General features: G+C 39.1%; 1 protein-coding gene across 3 annotated transcripts in view; it reads right to left on the bottom strand.

Moving 5' to 3' along the window:
• The window catches only part of MCC (MCC regulator of WNT signaling pathway), a 188,250-nt gene that overhangs the window by 153,782 nt on the left and 13,209 nt on the right, over positions 1-21,259 (bottom strand). For all 3 annotated transcript variants that reach the window (XM_032675611.1, XM_032675612.1, XM_032675613.1), the window contains exons 2-3: positions 14,190-14,437; positions 249-460 (exon numbers count right to left, since the gene is read on the bottom strand). In XM_032675611.1, coding sequence (XP_032531502.1) covers positions 249-460; positions 14,190-14,437 — 460 coding nt within the window. The remainder of the gene's footprint in view (positions 1-248; positions 461-14,189; positions 14,438-21,259) is intronic.

Genomic DNA, 21,259 nt, shown 5'->3' with positions numbered 1-21,259 from the left:
AAATTAGGAACTTCAGTTTGGCCTCTCACAGATTCCCACCTTTTTTGATGCAACTCAGTTATACAAGCTTTGGAAATATTATGCACCTACTAAGTGCTAAAATCACATTTGTTTTCTGGTAAATAAAAGGGAACAACAGTGCAGTACTGTTTCCATGAGGGCTCAAAGGCTCTAAGGCTGGGATTAATATGCTTCTTTGGAAAAAAAAAATTCTACAAAACTTAAAAGCAAAGGGCAAATGCACTTACAGTGTTGGCAAGTTCTAAGTAGCTTCCTCCAACAGAGTTGCTAAAATTTGAGGCCTGAGCTAGAAGTCTTTGCAGAGCAGCCTGTTGAGTCACGTTGCTTCCACCATACTCCAACACCTTTTGTAGTGTAAAATGACTATGGAGGTCCGGACTCTGAAGGTCTCTTGCTCCTGAATCATATTCCCAGCTTTCTCTGGCTCCTGATAAGGCACCTAAAATGCAGAAATGGAAAAACATTCTAGTATGGACTGTGTATAAAGAACACACAGAATCACAGAATATCTCAAGTAGGAAGGGACCTGTAAGGATCATCAACTCCCTGCTCCTCAAGAGGACTACCTAAAACTAAACCACATGACTAAGATCATCATCCAGACGCTCCTTGAATTCTCCCAGGCTTGGTGCTGTGACCACTTCCCTAGGGAGTCTGTTCCAGTGACTGACCACCAGCTCAGTGAGGAACTTTTCCCTAACATCGAATCTGAACTTCCTCTGACACAGGTTCGTTCCCTTTTCTCGTGTCCTGTCACTGGTCACCAGAGAGATGAGATGAGCACCTCCCCAGTCACTGCCTCCTCTGAGGAAGCTGTAAACTGTTAAGGGGTCACACTCAGCCTTCTCTTCTCCAAGCTGAACAAACCCAGTGACCTTAGCTGCTCCTTCTAAGACTTGCCCTTGAGATCTCTCACCATCTTGGTGTCTGTCCTCTGGACACACTCCTCTAGTTTGATGCCCTTTTTTTGTTGGGAAGATACACTGTTAACACATGAATAACCCTGCTTGTTGCTTCAGAAATTAAAAAAGCAAACAGGTCCACCACCATTACTGCCTATCTTGCACATGCCGACAATGTCAGAAAAAAAAAGAAATTAAGATTTCCAATACACAGATGATTTACTAAATTACAAGATCCAGAAGGAAAAATAAAAGCATTTGCCTATGTTATTTAGTACAGTGCAAAACCAGTGTAATTTACAACAGCGAAGGACCATTGAATGAGTATGTTACTACGTCAGATTGAAAAGCAGCACTGATCAAAGAGCAAAAGAGGAAAATCATAATTTGCCTCTTTTTGTTTACCGAATACCAACACACTAAGTGAATCTTTTAGCTGTATAGTTCCTCACTTTTTATGTTAGCATTACCTTTCTTACTAACTCAGGATTGCTTGTTTCAATTCAAGTTTCAGACACATCAATCACAAGGTGTTTGATTATAAATTGATGCCATAATATGATCATGTAGCTAGTGACAGACAATGAATGCTACAAGAAACTTTCTGTGTCATGAAGCTGTAGGGTTGCTGTTTCTGTACGTATAATCCTTCCAATTCCCTACAGCCACAGACAGGTTTAAACCATAAAACAAACAGAAGGAAATTTTCTTATTTTGTCAGTTATTATGTCATCCCTGGGTGCTTCTCATTCTCATAAAACAGTCCTTTTAAAATCTTGTTAAGTTTTAGATTCAACCACTTCCTACGGCAAAATATTCCACAGTAGGCTCTAGACTATTTAATAATGCTGGGCAGTACTGTAAATTTTCATATATAGCATAATGAAGATTAAAAACAAAAAAGTGACTTGTTCAAGCATACACTCTAAGTTAATAGAAAAGTCAGAACAGAATCCAGAGCTACAGACTAGATCAAAACTCTAAATCCAACATGCAATCATCAAACCATGAGTAGTTATCTGTAATGCCATCTTATTATTTTGAAAGCTTTTCCCTTTTAGGAGCTAGTTTTCTCTCTCAAATACTACCCAGCATCCTGAGTGCTTACTAATCAGTGGTTATTATTTATTCACTACATTATAGGGAGAAACAATAAGCTATATAATGAACTATTAGGCGAGCGTCTCCTCCTCACCAAGGAAGTTGAAGATGCAAAAATGCAAACAGAAAACTAGCTAGAAGGGAAGCAAGGCAGCAACTGATCTACTGCTTCAGGTCAACACCCTAACACTGTAAAGCTGTTATGCATGAAAAACCAACTTAGGTTTCCCTGCCTTACTGTAAGGCAAATACATTAGTCCTGAAACATGTAAGTAGAAAATAACACACAACAAAAAATAATTACATTTTATACTAATATAATTACCATGATTCCTTACCACAAGTACCAGTAGCAATTAAAGATTAATTAAATTACTTTTACACCAAGAGCATGCACCACTGTACTGCATCCAGCTACATGCTGCAGAATCTCCAGCAGACTTGAGCTGAGATGTTGGTAGCAGCAGTATTTTACACAGTGGGAAGTGCACTATGACTATGCACAACCTTAAGCATGTCTGCCCTCGGGTGGCTACAGCAGAGCAAAAAGCTCAGCAGACCACAGAGCTGAAGCAACAGAAACGTCTCAGGCTTCCACAGGAGGCAGAGGATCAGTTCCATCACTTTCAGGCTTGACAAGAACATGGGAAATAATCCTGTCTGGGCAAGCATAGCCTCAGAATTAAGAGAGGTGGTTATATCATATAGATATCCCTCCATTCACAGAGCTAAACATGGCACATATTTCAACAGAGTACAGGCACCACATATCTATTACTGAAAAAACTGTTCTGCAAAAGAGCTTTCACATTTACACAATTAACAACCACTTTGTTGAAGACCCAAGTGGCTGTCATAGATTGTGCCATCTGCCATCAGATTAGAAGCACTTAAAACACTCAGCTGGCACAGAAGTCACCTGTCAGTCACAGTGGATCAGGAAAGACTGGGTTTTTATTACTGTATTGTGACCATCTTTAACCCAAGTTTTCTTAAAAGTTTATCTCTTTACCCCTAATTTAATACTAAAAAAGGAAGGAGAGGTGACTTTTACAAAGGAAGGCATTTCCAGTACTTTATTTTGGGCTTAAGCATAATCCCTAAATTTGCCCACTGTGTTCTCAACAAATTCCAAAACTCTGGCTGCTAAGATGCTGTCCTGGATTACACACCTTTCAAGTCTCAGCTTTGCAGGGAAACTCTGGAATTGTCAGAACTGAGATTTCACTTGTAACTGAAAATTCAGTCAGGAATGAACAAACAACTCTTGTATCTTGCTCTGATTAGCATACAATTCTTGCCTTTACAATAGTAAACAGAAATAAGCCATAATTGGATATAATGGCACACAGCTGATAGCTGATAACTAGGAACCTAAAGCTAATAAATCTGTGTTCAAGATTAGACTTTACAGAACTACACATTTTTCTTTGTTCATCTGTGAATAATATGAAACTTAAAATTTCTGTATTAAGTGAAACAAAATTATTACTATCACTATTAAAAAGAAAGAAAGAAACAAAAAAATTACCCTTGTTTCAGCCAAGTAATATAAGACTATATAATTGTTTTCAAATTATATAGGTAACATTTCAATTCCAGATTAAGAAAGTTAAATCAATCCCTTCTGGACTGGATACATTAGACTTCTGTAAATATGCAGTATAAAGGTTTCTGATTCTACACAAGCTTCTATAAAACTAGTCCTTTAGTGACTTCCTAGTATTACCAGCACTTGACTATCTTGATTGTAACTGATAATAGGTGAAATTCATGTTATAGCAAGTATTCAGTACCTAACAGGAACTTTTATTTCTATCCTTTTGTAGAGTAGATCAGTAGAGCATTTAAGTATATGTGGGTCCACTAATTGCAATCAAATCAATCACAGTAGGACAACCTAAATCTTGTCTGAAACATTTACTCAAAGAACTTTTTCCTTCTGCAGGTTCTCCTGTTATAGAACCATAGAATGGTTTGGGTTGGAAGGGACTTCAAAGACAGCAGGCAGAGACACCTTCCATTAGACCAGGTTGCTCAAAGCCCCATCCAACATGGCCTTAAACACTTCCAGGGATGGAACATGCACAACTTCTCTGGGCAACCTGTTCATATAGATAGCTTCAGCTCTTACTTATTTACTCGAAATTATTTAAATTTTGACATATCATAGCACATTTAAGAAAAACAAAGGACAGTTTAGTTTGATGCCATATAAAAGATTCTACAATCACAAATAAAATTTCAGTTTGTGAACTGTACCAAAGCAACTGCAATCAATTCCCTTGACAAATGTCACTATGAATAGCGTACCTTGCCCACCTGCAAAGAGACTTCTTCCTAGCTTAATCTTCCTTTACCACCTGCAAAACTCTCAGGAACAGGAGAGGTCTGTGTTCTAGTACTGTGTCACCCTATGATACTGATCTGAAAGAAAATGGCATTTCATCTTGTCTACCATCAGTTAACCTTCTGCCTAGAAGGCTTGTACTCTGCAACAGAGAAAAATATGCCTATCATAAATACAAGACTACACACACTGCCAGGTTTTTTTTTTGTTTGATGAAGGTTAACTTCACCAGGCTCTGCTGATGGACCAAGCATTATGTGATTTCTTTACTGCTCACAGAATAGAAAAGATAAACCACCTGGATGGTAGGTAGGGTGTTGAAGATGCACTAGTTGCTGAAAGGTCTGGGATATCAGGAAAAGTGAGGTACTGTAAAACTAGCCCTGCAGCAAATGAGCAGACTTAAATGAGTCTGACTTGTGAATGGCAAACATGAAGACACCTGACAACATTAGGGCACAACCAGCCAGGTCACAGAGCTTTACCCCACTCAATGAGGAGAGTCCTAGCAGAGATCCAGTCTGATTTCTGTTCTCCATAAGGTATCAATGACATTTAGTTACTTAAGCTTATTTGCATTATCTCACCAGAAGAATGGCTGTTTCTCAGCATTCCTTTGCTAATTTTTCATTCAACAGCTAAATTGTGACAACCTATCAAAAAGAGTTGGAATTTTGAATGCTTACTCTATTATTCAAGGAAGGCAACAGGGAGGTTTGTGAAAAGCACTAACTACTAACTAAAGCTCCCTACTAACTTCAGTAATAATGGTTTTGGAGATACATGCACTGAATGAAGGGGATAATGGACAAAATGAACAAAGAATGGCCATTTTGCACTTGCTAGTCAGCTGAGTAATACCTCAAACAGTAGGTCTATCTATAAAAAGATGGGGGTGGGGCAGGAAGCAAACAAGAATTGAGACTAAGTCCTTGGATATTTGGACAATTCAAGTCCTGTAAGCTGCTGCAAACATTAAAAATACCAAATGCACTTTAAAGAAAAGGCAGAAGTTGAAGAGAGCTGTGGTTGCTCAAGCAACATATGAAGTACAATAAATCAAAACAGCTGGAAAGAAGTAATGCTTCACAGAGGGATCTACTTTTATACTAAGCCAACCTGACTATAGAAGGGAAAATTATCACATTTGGAGCTTATGTCAACTATTTTCATTGTTTTCTACAAAACACTCCCACACAGGAATCAGACCAAAGGCTTCACTGTACATGGCTATTAGCTGGCAGCCTGACAGCTAGAGTAACTCATTTAACAGCAATCATGCTTTAAAGCCTGTTTATTATTTTGCATCAGGTAATAAAACAATATGAATGATGGCACAGCAACAGAGTGATGATGATAATAACAATAACTGATCCTCACATGCACCTGTGGGTGAGAATGTTTATTAAATACAGAAAGCTGTCTGTTAAACATCCATTACAATTTCTAGGAGAATTCAGAATAAACCAGCTTTTCTTTATTTGGACAGGAAAAAAAAGAGTTTGCAGATGCATATTTTTAAAATGAATTCTCGACTCAGTATTCAGTCCTAGAGAAAGTTTTCATCAGAACTTTTTGCAACACTTGTCCAGTGACCTAGAAGGAAATAATTGCTATGGGAGAAGCACTAATATGAAATGAGGAGTATCTATGGGATCAGTATCTAGGTATTGTTCTTCCCACCATACCCTTATCTGGCTTGATGAACACTGCATAGAAGATACAATGTTAGGCTATGTTATTTTAGTCCTTTCTTGTTAGGTTTCGAAGTGACAATAACAAGCTCCAAGAGAAGTAAACCACAGCTATACCTCACCCTGACTAAGGCAACTTACTCACAGGAGAAATCTGTTTTATAAAATTAGATCTAAGAGGAAGACTGAACCACATCAATCATTCTGCTCTAAAAGAATTCTGTCAACTCACACTTCATCTCCCCTCTGCCCCTGAACTGCAAGTTGTAACATTTCTATTTTCTACTCGTATGTTCATTGAAATCATCACAGAAGCTCAACTGGCTTTCAGGTTCACTGAGGTATTCTCAACATTGGTACATTCAGGATTCAGGAATTCTGGAATATTGTGCTGCCTGACACTATGGGGTATAATTATAGCATAAACTTGAGAAGTACTTAAAACATACCTTTAGAGAAATTAGAACAGACTGAAGCATAACCAGCACTTTTACTTACCAGAGTAATGCTAACATATCGGGGTTTTTTAGGCTTTTGGGTTTTAATTTTTTACACTCCATAATATATTTTTCAAAGCAGATTTTTACCAAGTATAAAAACTACGTAAAATCTTGAGAAAAATAAATTTAACGCCTACAGGAAAATTAGGACAGAGAAAAGAATAAGCTTGCCAAGAACAAAACCATGAAACAGACAATCAATCAGAGTCTATAGCATTGACTCATAAAGTCTTAAGAAAGTAAAACATTTAGTGATATATCTAATTAAAGTTTCTTTCATTATGATTTCCCAGTTACGCAACCCGGCTTTGTAGAGGAAGAAGCTGAGTTTGTAAAACCAGTAGTAGTCCAAAGAGTATATAATAACAAATGTTTGGACAATTTCAGTTAATAGACCTTCTTCAAATTTATTTCAACTACTGTAGAAATGCATATGTGTTTCATGTGCATATCATGGTTTCAGTACTTGCCAGCAGACTGGCATTAGCCATATAGGAAATAATGACACACAAAACAAAATAAAAGCACACCATCCATGACACCTTTATACACCCGTCTTTGAATCTGAAATGATTTAATGTTATTGTTCAGACATAACAATCATTTCCTCTATTCAGAATGACTTCTCAACAGTCTAGAAACCAAGGTCTCCTAGAACTCAGTGCTGTTTCAGCACCAAACTAAATTTTGCCAGAACACTTCTGGCTAATGACTTCATTGTAGTCTGGAACTCAATCTAATATTTCATTTGAAGTTTATAGTAAGGGAAAAAACCATCCTTCCTTTTCCCCTGAAAATTAACAATCTCTAGTAAAGAGGGGTGTATATGGTAACAGGAAAAAGAGCACATAAAACCTGAAGTCAAGCAGAATCTAGATGACTTTCTAACATACCTTTCAAGCACAAACAGTACACTGTACTTTTGAAAAAAAGTTGGCTTTTTTTGGCAATTTGCAAGCTTCTTCAATTTGCAAGCTTCAACAATCAGCTTCCTCCCCAAGTATCATCCACTTAAGACAATCTCAGTTTGGATCTGACTTCAATACACATGTACCAAAGCAAACAAACAAAACATTCTGAGTTTGTTGACTGTCACTGTCATTTTGCTGCTGTTTCATGAACCATAGCATGTCAGAGCTACATTGGTGATATTAGAAGCAGGCAGGTGAAGAGCACATCCCCACGAGTCAGCAGAGGCTAAGCAAAAATGCACTGAGACAACATTTGTTGTACAAAAGCTAAAGTCTAGCATGTATCACAGTGCTCATCTCGAGCCGAACAAAGCATATCCTCTATGAAATCCCAGCTGCAGCCTTTTGGTTTCTCAACTTTATCAGAATTCGTGTAGAAATCATAAACTGAGACTTAACTGAGGAACTGATGCTGTAATCCAGCTCCGCACCATACAGCAAACACAAACCACAGCTCTATGTCTTTCACCACTGGAGCTGACTAAGAAGCATGAACAGAAACAAGCCTGAGCTGCGGTGCTCTATAGAGCTGTGTGGTCTAAAGCCAAAATCTGGACTAACAATTCTATTGACTCTTGGTAGCAGCAGCTATCAAGGGCAGCTTCCTGCATTTTCCCTGTAGGCATGCTCTGCCCACTGGGCTGTCTGTCTTCCCCCATTCCTTCCAAACGTTTTAAGCTATTTGGTAATTTCAAGGACATTTGGTAGTGGTGTCAAAGTGTCGAATAGACTAAATTCCTGTAATTTCTACGGAAGGCACAGCGATGACAGACTCAGTGCACCTGCTGAGAACGATAATGCAATGCAACGCTCAACCTTGACTAGACACACTAGATCAAAAAAAGAGAAAAGAGTAAAAGCCACACACATACGTGGAAGGAGGTGATCAGGAAACTTCTGCAAAGCAAAAAGAGTTTGTTTCCTATACAACAAAAGGGGAAGCTGTGCTATTCCCAGCTGCAGGATATGAAGAATGGTAAAGACTTTCACAGGTTCGTGCAGACTCTGCACAGTCTCAGTTCTGTAAGACAGTAGTAGAGGAAGGGAGGCCATGCATATGTGAGCAAGTGCAACTATCTCTAGTTCGAAGTTCCTGGACTGAAATTTAATATGGAAGCATCTGTCGACGAAGGGGTTCAGAGACAGATTGCACACGACCAATTTGATCTGCAAAATGTCCGCTTTATTTATTTATTTAAGCTGCCCTTTTTATACTTTTTCTACACCCTGGTGCGTGATCACTTTTACATTATTGGTTACATGATAGTGTCCACGGTCTAAACATGCTCTACTAACATACTTCTAATTGGATTATTGCAGGTGTCCACGCGAGGTGAAGACATTGTTTACCTCTTGGGACTCCTCCTTAATTTTGGCACAGATCTCCCTTTGTTTCAGCGTCAGAACCTGAAGCCATGATGACTGCACACTTTTCACTGTCTGTGCCAGGTCAGGCCAGGTCAAGGCAAGGCCTACAGAAATGCAGGATAAGTTGCTCACACAATCCTGCTCTCTCCACAAGCATCATTACATGATCACTCAGTTCCTACTATCTTCTCTAACCATTTGCTTTTCACCATGCTAGGAGATAGAATACCACTTCAAAATAAACTCTAGTCTAATACAGATTAGGTGTTCTTACATTTTACAAATATGAGAAAGCTCCAACCAAGTTTGTTGCCCTATTAGCCACCAGAGACCTCTGCAGAGATGACTTTTATCCCTTGCAGATTCATTAGTGTTTAACATATACAATACATTGCGATTTTAGTAAGATTCATCAGTTGTCAATTACAAACTCCTGCTCATAAAACTTAACACTCTATGTTTCTTAAAAAAAAAAAATTAAAAAATTATCTATATTCTGCTGCTTTTCACAAAGACAGTGGTATCAAAAGAATATTCAGAAGTAATAAATCACTTTCAGTTAAAGGAAGTTTTGTATGTAGTTAAATTTGGCCTAGCAGATACTCACAGCTTTTCTAGTCAAACATATCTAAGGGTGAAACTTTGCTTATAAATCTCAAAATCTGCAGCATGCCTTTGAGTCCATATGAGTTCTGTAGTCTTTAATTAAACATAGTATAAATAAACATAATCACTGCCTCAGTTTCTTGAAAGCAATTTATTTGCAATAAGATCAAACATGATTATGTAATACAAAAGTAATGATTTTTCAGCCCCAGTGGTCTGCCTCTCATGTTTACACACAAGCTTAATTTGAGGCTGGATTCCTATCATTCCTTTGATTAATTCTCATGCTTGATCCACTACACAAATAAATGATCATATCAAATTTTAAGACACTTATTTTCAGTAAAGAAAGGGGAATTGGCTATGAATTAATTACTAAGTACCAACCTACTGTCAAAAATTGCTAATGGACTCCTGGATTCGTAACTGCTTATCTAGAATATGGTTTAGCTTACTGAGCACATATATGACTGAGTATTATTAAACCTGAGTCCTGTATCTTGATCAAAATGGCCAACCAATTTCCTTACTTCTGCATCCCACCTGGAAACACAGGAAGATTTGTTGGGCAAATTTGCGCAAAATTATTAGAATAATCTTATCAATGATAAAAAAAGATGAAGTTCAATAGTCAAGTAGACACAATTACTTCTTAAGACCTTTTTTCATAGTTATATTCTTTATAATGAAATGCAAAAACTACAGGCAGTAAAGATAATACTTTATTTAGATAGAAGTTTTTGCACTTTTTAAGAAATTGTGAACAGCTACAAAAAAAGGCAGCAAGAAATGCTGCCTGACTGGTAATCTTTCCACAATTACATACAAACTCACAGTGTAAGAACATGCATGCCATGGCTGGATTCCTTTGCTTCAGATCATCAGGACTCCTGCTACTCAGTAACAGTCTTGAAATTTTGTCATTTATGCACTCCACATTGGTACATCAAGGGTTATCAGCAGCTGACATATTATGTAGAAATTAGTCTTGAAAAAAAGCCCTGTAAACTATCTTGGAAAATAAAGCTTACTAAAAACAGTGTTCTTTGACCTGGGGGGGGAAAAAAAAGATAACACCAGAAAAGAACATCTACCAAGTTCATTGTACATGATGTACATGCCTCCTGTCTTAAAGCAATGCTTAGAAAGCAATAGCAAACAGTCAATATAACACAATTAACTCTTTGATCACTAATGAGTACATATGTGACCCCCTCAAAGACATGAAAGGCATGGAAACATATACAAATCCTATTTGAAGCTTAACTGCAAGTATAATTTCTCAGCTGTCATTATGTTCATACTATAGGCAGAGATGATAATAGAAATCTATTACAGTGGTGTTTTCTTGCCTCTTTGAAAAAATTATCTGTAGAATATTTTCAACTGCCATTGTGCTACCACAATGGTTTTCTTTTACAACCAAATAAAAAGCAGTGCATTCTAAACACTCATTACTATTTCCTCCCATTCATTTTTTTGGGGGTGCACTTTCCTTTGTTCTCTAATTACTAAAAAGTCTTACAGAATCTGCAAGAGTCGAGGCAAGACAAGGACAAACCCCATAAATTCCCTCTAGGTTTAGAAGTACAGTGCAGTAAGGTAGTCAGGCTTGATCAGCACAGAGTAAAATATATCAAGGTAGGTAATTCAAAGGTCTTCTGGACTTAACTGTTGTGAAAAAAAAAAAGGAAAAAGAAAAATGAATTCACTCACTAACCTTAAAAATGCATTAAATTACTCTCATACAACTAAAAGAAATTGGAAAAAACTAGAAAATAGGAAAAAAAATAGGGGCTGAATTCTATGCATTAATAAACTTAAATGTTCATCTATGAATACTTTTGGGCAGCAATTAATAAGATTTCTTGGTGAGATACATTTTGACACTGTAATGTAGACTTTTCTCTGATAAAGCTAGGAGCTGTCTTTCATGCTTGATTACTACAAACCATAATTACAAGGCTGATTTGTCTAAGAAAGGAGATTTTAAAACCCAAGTTACCAGAAATCTGGTCAGCAAGCAGGGAAATTTGTATATCTTAGTATAGCCATCTGAGGGCAGAAAAACTTCTCTGTTTTGAAATATACAACTATGGCATCATTTTAAAAGCAGGCAAGAGAGGCAGGACATAACTGTGTGATCCAGGGAACACACAATATCCTTAATCCAATCTACAAAAAATTTTATATTTATATATATATATATATATGCACAAATATATATATCTATATATATACACATATATATATATACATATATATATATATTAGGCACAATCTTGGCTATGAACTATTGTCTGATACAGCTCTGGAAAGAGATTCACAGGCTGGAAATGCAATTGAGCACAAGGGTTATGAAGATTTTAGTACAGACACTGATGGAGACACGGGTGTAGAAACTAAAGAGTTAATTGTCATCAATTCAAGAATATAGATGGAAGAAAGATAAACAGAGGAAATGTTAACAACAGAATACTCCTATGACAAAATGACCATGAAACCATAAAAGATAAATTGGAAAATAAGCAGAGATATGAAATAGGTTTGCTATGGTGAGAAGCCAAAGTGAAATGCCAAGGAGCATGAGATGGTGAGAAGTAGCACAGTTCATCTAAAAATCAAGATAGGGAGTTCACTAAGGACACAAAGTAACCAAGGAAAATTTGAATGCCTGAGATGACCAGTCAAAAACGTGCAGTTACTAGAAGACAGAACATGCTAAACCCACCTCCCCAAAGTAAAAAAATAGCCCATCCCACCACCCCCAAAAAACCCCAAATCAACACATGCCCAGTTTTATTTTCTACAAGACTGACTGCTGACCAAATAAAGACAGGTGTGACTGATCAGTGATGGAAGAGGGGTCAGAGGAGCAGGGCCAGGGTGCTGGCCCCAGGAAGCTCAGAGAAGATTGCAGGCTGGGACTGATCACAGCTTTTGCAAAGATGACTTGATCTCAACATCAAGAGGATCTGAGAGTGGGTTTTGCTTTAGATAAACAGCTCTAAACAGCTGAGAGAATCAACTGCTGGTGTGTTTCTCCCCAGGTTCATTAAAAGTGTGGATGTCTCCCTGGGTTAGCCAGGCCAATGTGGGCTATATGTATACATGGCTCGGCCCAAAGTAAAGACTATGAAAACATAGTCAACTAACAAAAGATTTTCAAAGAGAGTAATGGGATTGAGTCAGCTTCAATTCACATACATCTTCCTGGCAAGGCCAGGGACGTTGTGTTGTAATGGTGATCATATCAGAGAGACACTGGCAACCACACTGATATTGTGATTGAACTGTGCATTGCAATCGCTGTCTTCTGCTATGTGTAACCTGTATTTTTATTCTGTTTTCAGTGTGTTTTGTATCATGTTGCTAAATCAGAAATCCCATGTAACATCAACTATCTTCAAATAAATAAATAAATCTGCTGTTAAACATTGTACCTTCCACATCTGGACTATCTAGAAGAACCTGGTCAGAGAGAATCCATCAGATCAGTTACATGAGAAGCTAGAATATAAGCAAACTCTCCAGAAGATGTATGAAGTATATCTGACAGTAAAAAATATTCCAAACTTAATTTAGAACACATGCAAAGAAAAACTATTGGGATGACTAATGAAAGTTTTCTCACTAAAACAGTATTTTAAAAAATCTAGGCTCATATGGTCTAAACAAAAGGTTGAGGAGATGCAACTCTAACTAAACACAATCAGAGGTTGATGGCCTTCTTCTGAAGCATGGATATAGGTCAGTTCCACATCTAGATCATTAGCCAGTAGTCATGTTTAGCTAGTATGCAGCTGCTGTAGGGAGCTAGAGAACTGACAGCATCCCCAGCTTCTTCCACAATACTTCACATTTTGGGATTATTGACCACAGAAGCTGTGTCCTCCAGTCTCTTGCATTTGTTACAGTGTGAAAGGAAGCATTCTGTAGGTGTTAACATTTCTGATCTGACGTGGACTGACCACAGTGCTATCAAGGACTGGACTCAATGACACAGACAGTCCCTTCCTACATCCCATGTTCCTCTAGATGGAATAGCATTCGAGGTTTTTTATTTGTTTATTTTGGGGTGTTTGTTTGTTTGTGGGGTTTGTTTGTTTTGTTGGGGGGGGTTGTTTATTTGTTTTTGTTTGGGTTTTTTTTAACTGGATTAAGGGAGGACAAAAGGAAAGGAGAATTTTTTATCTTCTAAATCATAAGGCTCTTCCAGCATTTAGATCTCCAACTAAGTGGAACGATATTTAAAGCATCCAAGACACATTCATTCCTACAGTGTATTACATCTGGAAGACAAGAGACTAAGATTATTTCTGTCCTCATTTTTCACAGTTTTACCCTATGTACCTGTCGGGGCTTTACTGACAACAGAGAGCTCACTGGATATTCAGTTACTAGCTGTGCTCTGCAGCTCTTATCCTTTCAAGGAGGTCTCTTCTCTTGTGCAATTAGCATTTTTAGAAGAGGATGCTCTGCAAACATTCTAGCCTACATACTGATGACAAGATTGTACCAGTTATAACACCACTCTAGCATATGATGAAATTATGTCAAGGCATATTCACAAAGCCCTTCAGGGGCAACCCTGATGCAGTAAAATTGGTAAAAACCCCTCTGGAGTTTATCTTTTGTTAAATTTCACAAACAGGACATTTAAAAGTCATACCTACCTAAACTGTTATTGCTGCTAGTTGGCCAGGAAGCTATTCTACCCCTTAACTTCTTCTTTTTACAAGAGTCATCTGATTTCACAGAAAGCTCCACTTCCTCCTTCTTGATTTCTCGTACCAGTTCCATGCGGCATTGACTAAAATCCTGGAAGGAAACTTTTCCATTTTCATCTGCTCCCAGCTGGTGCATGATCTCCGCAACAGACGCCTCCATATTCAGCTGGCGGCACACCATCAGCAAGTCATTCCTAAAGATATTTTAGAGGGAAAATGGGGGTGGGGAAATTGGAAAAGTGGGAACAGAGAAGACAAAAAAACCCCAACAATTAGTTTAGAACAAAAGGAATACTAACTCTCTCTTATCAGCATATGCATTAATGCACAGACATTTAAAACCAATAAGCCATTTTTTTTTTTTTAATGCTAATCCAACAACAAAACTGTGAGGTTGGCGATAAATTACAATACAGAAGGGCTATGGAAAAGAAGGGAACATTTTTCTTTAAATGTTTAACCTCTATTTTCATGACATTATTAACATTTCTACTATCAGAGACACACAGGAGAGCTGAATCCTGCTGTTGATCTTCACAGTATCTTCTGAAAAGCTAACATAATAAGAATTTGAGTCATTATCATCTGACTAGATCAATGGTTACTTAAATTTCCATTTTACTCAGGATAGGACAAGAAAATTTCTTTTGCCACTGAACAGCAGTAAGCTAAAGATGCAAAACATAAAAAAACATAAAAAAAACTCCAGAGAACATAGCAGAAAAAAGAAATACTGTGTCAATTAACTATTGCCAAACCTTTCTTTCAAACATTCTTACTTGGTCCAATTGTTTAATGAAACTCACAAAAAGGAGGATAAAGACAGTATTATGAAAAATATTCTTGCACTGAATGCAAGTGGCTAAAATACAACTGAAACCAAATCAACATGGAAGATTCTTTCAGCATATGACACACTGACAAATTTAGACAGTGTGCTTTTAGGAGAGACACATGCAAATAAACATAAACATACTACCCTAGCAAAAAAAAACCAAACCCAAGCCACCAACACTATGACCAATGCCAGTTTTTATTTTATGTGAAGATAACATAGACAAGAACCTCAAGAACATACCTTAGACTTAATATGGGGTTTAACACTGGTCTCATCAGAAAATATTCTGAGGAGTTTATTCCTCATCACTTTGCCTTTTTTCTTTTTCAAAGCTGAGGTACAATAAAGTACTTTGAAAGTAACAGTTGGTAAAAATATGATCATGAATTAGAAGTTGATAACTAAATAACAAGGTGAATAACAATTAACAAGTCTAGTTATGGAAAAGGAAAGAAGGTTTTAATTGGATATGAAGTTAAGTGGACTGATTATTAGACAGTCTAACACCTGACATTCTTTAGCAGTGGCAGGTCTGTAGTTCAGTGAAACTCCTCAGTCGCTTCATCAGAGACTAAATCAACCCCTGGAAAAGATAGTGATACTGTCTTTTTGTTCAAAATGTAAACCACTAAAAACCTCATTGGTGTTCTTAGGCAAACAGAGCTCTGCAATCATAAACCCAGATCAAAGAATCTTCCTGACTATACAGATATCTTCTGCCCTTCCCAGCTGCTCAGTTATCATAAACAGAAGGAAATGAAGTTGATAGATTGCCTCATTCTGCTGCTACTCAGAGAGACCGAGCCACCAAAAAAGGGAGATCCAAAAGACCTTCTTTCACACTCTTTTCCTCTTACTCCTCTCCCAGCTAGCCCTAGCTGGCTTTAGAGAGGAAGAGGCATGGGGAAAGAAGGAATCTTGAAACAACTTCTCCAACAAATGAATGATGACAGATACTATTTATCAAATTACAACTAATCAAATTCTAAATAAAATGTGAGCAAACCAATTCAGTCAGGTCTGAAACAACAGCAGCTCTACACTACCAAAACCTTCTTGGTGCCCTATTCTCTCTGATTTGAAAAATTTTTAAAAATTACCACTAGTTTGCCGCTCCCACACATCACTGTTTCTTTCCTGCCACCCTTTTCTGAACTACTTTTTGAATTAGATTGAATAACACTACCACACCGATTTATATCACAAATAATATGAGTATGTTTCTGTGTTATGGCTTCTTTTAAGAATCTTAAAAACGTATTTCTTATTTTTATGTTGTACAAAATCTTTCTGTAGGAGGAAGGTGAAGGAAATGTCAATATTACGTGAATTATTAGCATATTTAGTAGTATCATTATTTCATTACTAATATCAGAGCATCATTCAGAAGGTTTCTATGAAAACTTGATATAGTGAAATATTTGGAGTTCTTGCACGAATAGTTTCACTGAAGTCATATATTATCATAATCAAGGTCCATCTATTCTACAGAAAGATGTTGTAAATTGGGTGGAGGTCCCTTCCATGTAAAAATTCCAGAGCTGCTGAAACAAAATCCTTGTTAGAGATGCTTACAGTAAAACTGGAGCATAACAATAAAATTTACAATATGAACATGTATTTTAGAAAAAACCAACAAACAAGCCCCACAAAAACAAAACTAAAGCAACCAAATCTCTACTTATCACAAGAAATAACTTTATTATAGTTTACATTACATAAGTCAAATATAAGGTATTAACTTGCAGTTAATTTTTTGGTCAGAGTTTTGCTCTTAGCTTTGAATCTGATCAATGAATAAATAATCTTCACGGCTCAGTTCCCTGTTTTTAAAAATTAAAGCAACAATAGAAATACAATCTCACAAGGGTATTGCAAGGGAAAATAAGACAGTGCATTCAGGTTTTTACATAGGTAATGACAAATAAAACTAAGCAATGTCTTCATGTGTTCTCTTGTCACAGATCAGACAGAGCAGCACAGATTGAGGGACCCTGTGTGTTAATCTTGAAATAAGTTTCAGGAGAAGCAGTGCAGAGTGATTCTGCCAGGGCATTCCAGGACACATGTTTGCTGCCCAGGCCCCAGGAGAACCCTCCTTCCACACTAGGGTGGCAGGAGGCTGTGGCACTGGTGGCACACATTACACTGCCCCTGGTCATGACGACTGTAAGCCTCCATCTCAATACCGCCCACAAAGACATGTCCAAATCTACATCTGATTCCTGACAGTCTAAAGGTGGAAGTTTTCTCTCCTATTACACAAATACAAACTGGCTATCATTTGTAGTATCTGCAGCCTGAGGACATTGCCTGAAGCAACATACAGCAGCACAAGAAAAGATGCAATGAATTTCAAAACCCAATAAAATTGAAACTACTCAAGTAATTGAGGACTACAAGCACTACTGAAAATAGATTTCATTTTCCTGGAGCACACCATGCAACCTGAAATGACAAAGAGTGGTTGGTTGATACTTTGTTGGGTTTTTTTATATAAATGAAAGATCAAAACTAAAATTTATTCCATATTCCCTGCTGTACTCACTTTTACCTTGTTCTGATTATTGCTTTGGTAAAGCACAAGCAACTGCCTAGGTAAGCATAACGATGCTGCACAGTATCTGCAAAGTGTTGGCTCTGAGACTGAACAGAACTAGTGGATTAACTTTCCTGGATTTTTCCCATCTAATGTTCTACCATATTTATTAAGGAAACCTGGTAAGGATGGTTCTAATACCAAGAGAAACTGTATATTTTACTTAAAAGTATTTAAATTTTTGGCAATTAAAAAGTATCAGTATTTTGCCAGGAACCATTGAATCTTTGCCTATGCAACTTTCAGTCTAGGTGCACAAATACTTTTGAATAGAGAAATCAAAATTAAAGATGCATTAATTTAAAAAGGACTAACCTAAAAAAGGACTGCCTGTCTAATGGAGTGCTCAGAGGCAATAACAAGTTGCTGATCTAAAATATACACTGAAATCACTCCAGATAGATCATTTTTATCCTTAGTAGGAGAGTGTTTAATTTAGGTCCCTGGTACAGGGGGTGTCTGGCGGGCCGTCCCAGAGGAGGGGAGAAGAGGGGAGGATCTTCGGAGTGCCCAGAGGTTTGCCAGTTCAATTTGGGGGAGGGGGGGGAGGGGGACGGAGGGGGGGGGGGAGGGGAGGGAGAGAGAGAAGGGGGGGCAAGGGTGGGGAGGGGGGGAAGGGAGGGAAGGGCAGGGAGGGGGAGAATGGGGGGAGGAGGGAAGCAGGGAGGGAGGGGGGGGGAGTCTAGCAGGCTGCCCGGAGGAGGGGAGAAGAGAGGAGGATCTTCGGAGCGCACAGAGGTTTACCAGTCCAATTTGGGGGTGGGGGAGGGGGTCTGACGGGCCGTGGGGTCTCAGTGGGGAGGAATCCTGTGTATCCCTATGAGGTTGCGAGCTATGCTGGCGATGGTACATGCCGTTGGCAGGGTCTCCCACACCAGAGAGGTCAAAACCGAAGCGTCAGATATAATATGCCCATGGGCAGGATGGGCTCACTAGCCCTCTGGCAACCATCCTAGGAGACGGACAACTCTAACTCCCAAACCTGGGAAGATGGAGCTCGCTTAGCCCTGTAAGGGACCATTTAAGAGAAGGTCACTCTAATTAAACCTACGTCCTGAGGACCTTGCTGCCACTGTCCAAGCTTGCTCGGCTCTGGCAGATGAACCTTGGGATTAAAGGGTGGGTTCAGTTCCGCGTCTGCTGCATCTCACCTAAAAAATCCATTGCTCAGGCTTGAAGGCTTTACCCACATGCAAAAAGCCCTGTAGCGACGGGCGAGGGTCGAAACGGCAGGTGAAAGGTGCACTGGAAGCCACAGACCCAACCCTGCATGCAGGCGGTTCAGGATATTGGTCATTTGAGACTGACCGGAGATGACAGTCCCTTGGGGCAGCACCCTGAACGACCAAGCAGCCTTTTCAAGGACAGCACTGCTTGCTCCACTTGGACAGGGGCCTAGAAAAGGTGGCCTAACCAAAGCTCATCTCCACCTTCACCCGGTTGGTTAACTGCAGGCCAACAGGCATCTTCTTCCACTGTGGTCACACAAAGATCAAAAGCCAAAAGCATGCCTCCAAAGGTGTACCTAAATTAACTCTAGCATGTTGGAATACTAGAACCATGCTCGATTCTGCGGATAGCGGTCGTCCTGAGCATCATTCTGCCCTAATTGCCCATGAACTGTCACATCTCAACATCGACATTGTTGCTCTCAGCGAAGTTCGCCTTCACGAAGAAGGCAGCTTCAGAGAACATGGTGCCAGTTACACACTCTTTTGGTCAGGTAAACCTAGAACCGAAAGGCATCTCTCAGGAGTCGGTTTCATGATCAAAAACTATTGTCCCTAAACTCGAAAATCTGCTGACAGGTCACTCTGACCGCATTATCTCCCTACGCCTTCCACTACACAACAAACAACACGTTGTCATCTTTAGTATATATGCCCCAACTCTCCAAGCTGACCCTGCTGAAAAAGATAAATTTTACACCGACCTGCACCGCCTTACCCAAAAGGTTCCTGCAGGTGATAAGATCATTATCCTTGGTGATTTCAATGCCAGAGTAGGTAAGAATTTTGAAGCCTGGAAAGGAGTATTAGGCAAGCATGGTGTTGGAAACTGCAACGATAATGGTCGCCTTCTCCTAGAATTCTGTGCAGAGCAACAGCTCACCATCACTAATACTATCTTTCAATAGAAAAATAGTCTCAAGACAACCTGGATGCATCCCAGACCTAAGCATTGGCATCTCATTGATTATGTCTTGGTGCGACGGAGAGATGCCCGCGATGTCCATCACACCCACATGATGCCCAGTGCAGAATGCCAAACAGACCATCGGCTTGTGCGCTGTAAACTCAACTTCAATCTTAAGTTCAAACCAAAAAGGGGCAGTATCCCAAGGAGGAGACTCCAAGTTAACAATCTCCAATCAGCCACAGTGAGAGACAGATTCCAGGCAAACCTTCAAACCAGGCTTGAAAACCATTCCATAGATTCCACAGATTCCTCTCCTGAAACAATTTGGCACTATATTAAAAACAGCATCCAGCAGTCCTCTGAAGAAACTTTAGGGTTCTCCTTCAAGAACAAGGACTGGTTTGATGAAAACAACCAAAAGATCCAGGAATTGTAGAGGAAGAAGAGAACTGCTCACCAAGCACATCTTGCTCAGCCTTGCTGTCATGTAAGAAAAACAGCCTTTTGTCTTGCATGCAGCAAGCTCCAACAGAAACTCTGTGACATCCAGAACAAGTGGTGGATCAACTAGCTGAAAAAACTCAATTATGCGCAGATACAGGTGATCACAGAGGATTCTATGAGGCCTTGAAAACAGCATACAGGCCTACATACCAGGTCCAAAGCCCTCTACTCAGCGCCGATGGTCAAACGCTTTTAACAGATAAAACCTCCATTCCGAATTGATAGTCTGAACACTTTCAGACTCTCTTCAGTACTAGCTGTGTAGGGAACAGAACAAAGGTCTCTATGTAACCTTTGTTGATCTCACCAAGGCTTTCGATACTGTGAGCAGAAAAGGTCTATGGCAGATTTTGGAACGTTTAGGTTGTCCCCCAAGTTTCTTAAAATGATCATCTCACTCCATGAGGATCAGCGTGGCCAAGTTAGATATGGTGATGCACTTTCTGAGCCCTTTCTAATAATCAGTGGTGTGAAACAAGGCTGCGTTCTCACACCAACTCTATTCACAATCTTTTTCAGCATGATGCTCCAAAGGGCCACGGCAGACCTCGAGGATCAGGACGGTATCTACATTTGATATTGTACTGATGGAAGCCTATTCAACCTAAGGCGACTGAAGGCCCACACCAAGACCTTAAACCATCTTGTCCGGGAGCTGCTTTATGCTGATGATGCCGCCCTTGTCGCCCACACAGAAGCAGCTCTGCAGCGTTTAACATCCTGCTTTGCAGACACTGCTGAGCTCTTTGGGCTGGAAATCAGCTTAAAGAAGACAGAAGTTCTCTATCAACCTGCACCTCAGGAAGTCTTCCATCATCCCCATATCACCATTGGCCAATCAGAGCTCAAATCAGTCCAGCAGTTTAATTACCTAGGTAGCCTCATCTCCTCGGACGGTAAGATGGATGGGGAGATAGACAACAGGTTAGCAAAGGC

This window comes from Chiroxiphia lanceolata, chromosome Z (genome assembly GCF_009829145.1).
Source record: "Chiroxiphia lanceolata isolate bChiLan1 chromosome Z, bChiLan1.pri, whole genome shotgun sequence".
Classification (NCBI taxonomy): Eukaryota; Metazoa; Chordata; class Aves; order Passeriformes; family Pipridae; genus Chiroxiphia; species Chiroxiphia lanceolata.
Note: the sequence above shows the minus strand (reverse complement) of the source record. Positions and strands in the feature narration are given on the sequence as shown.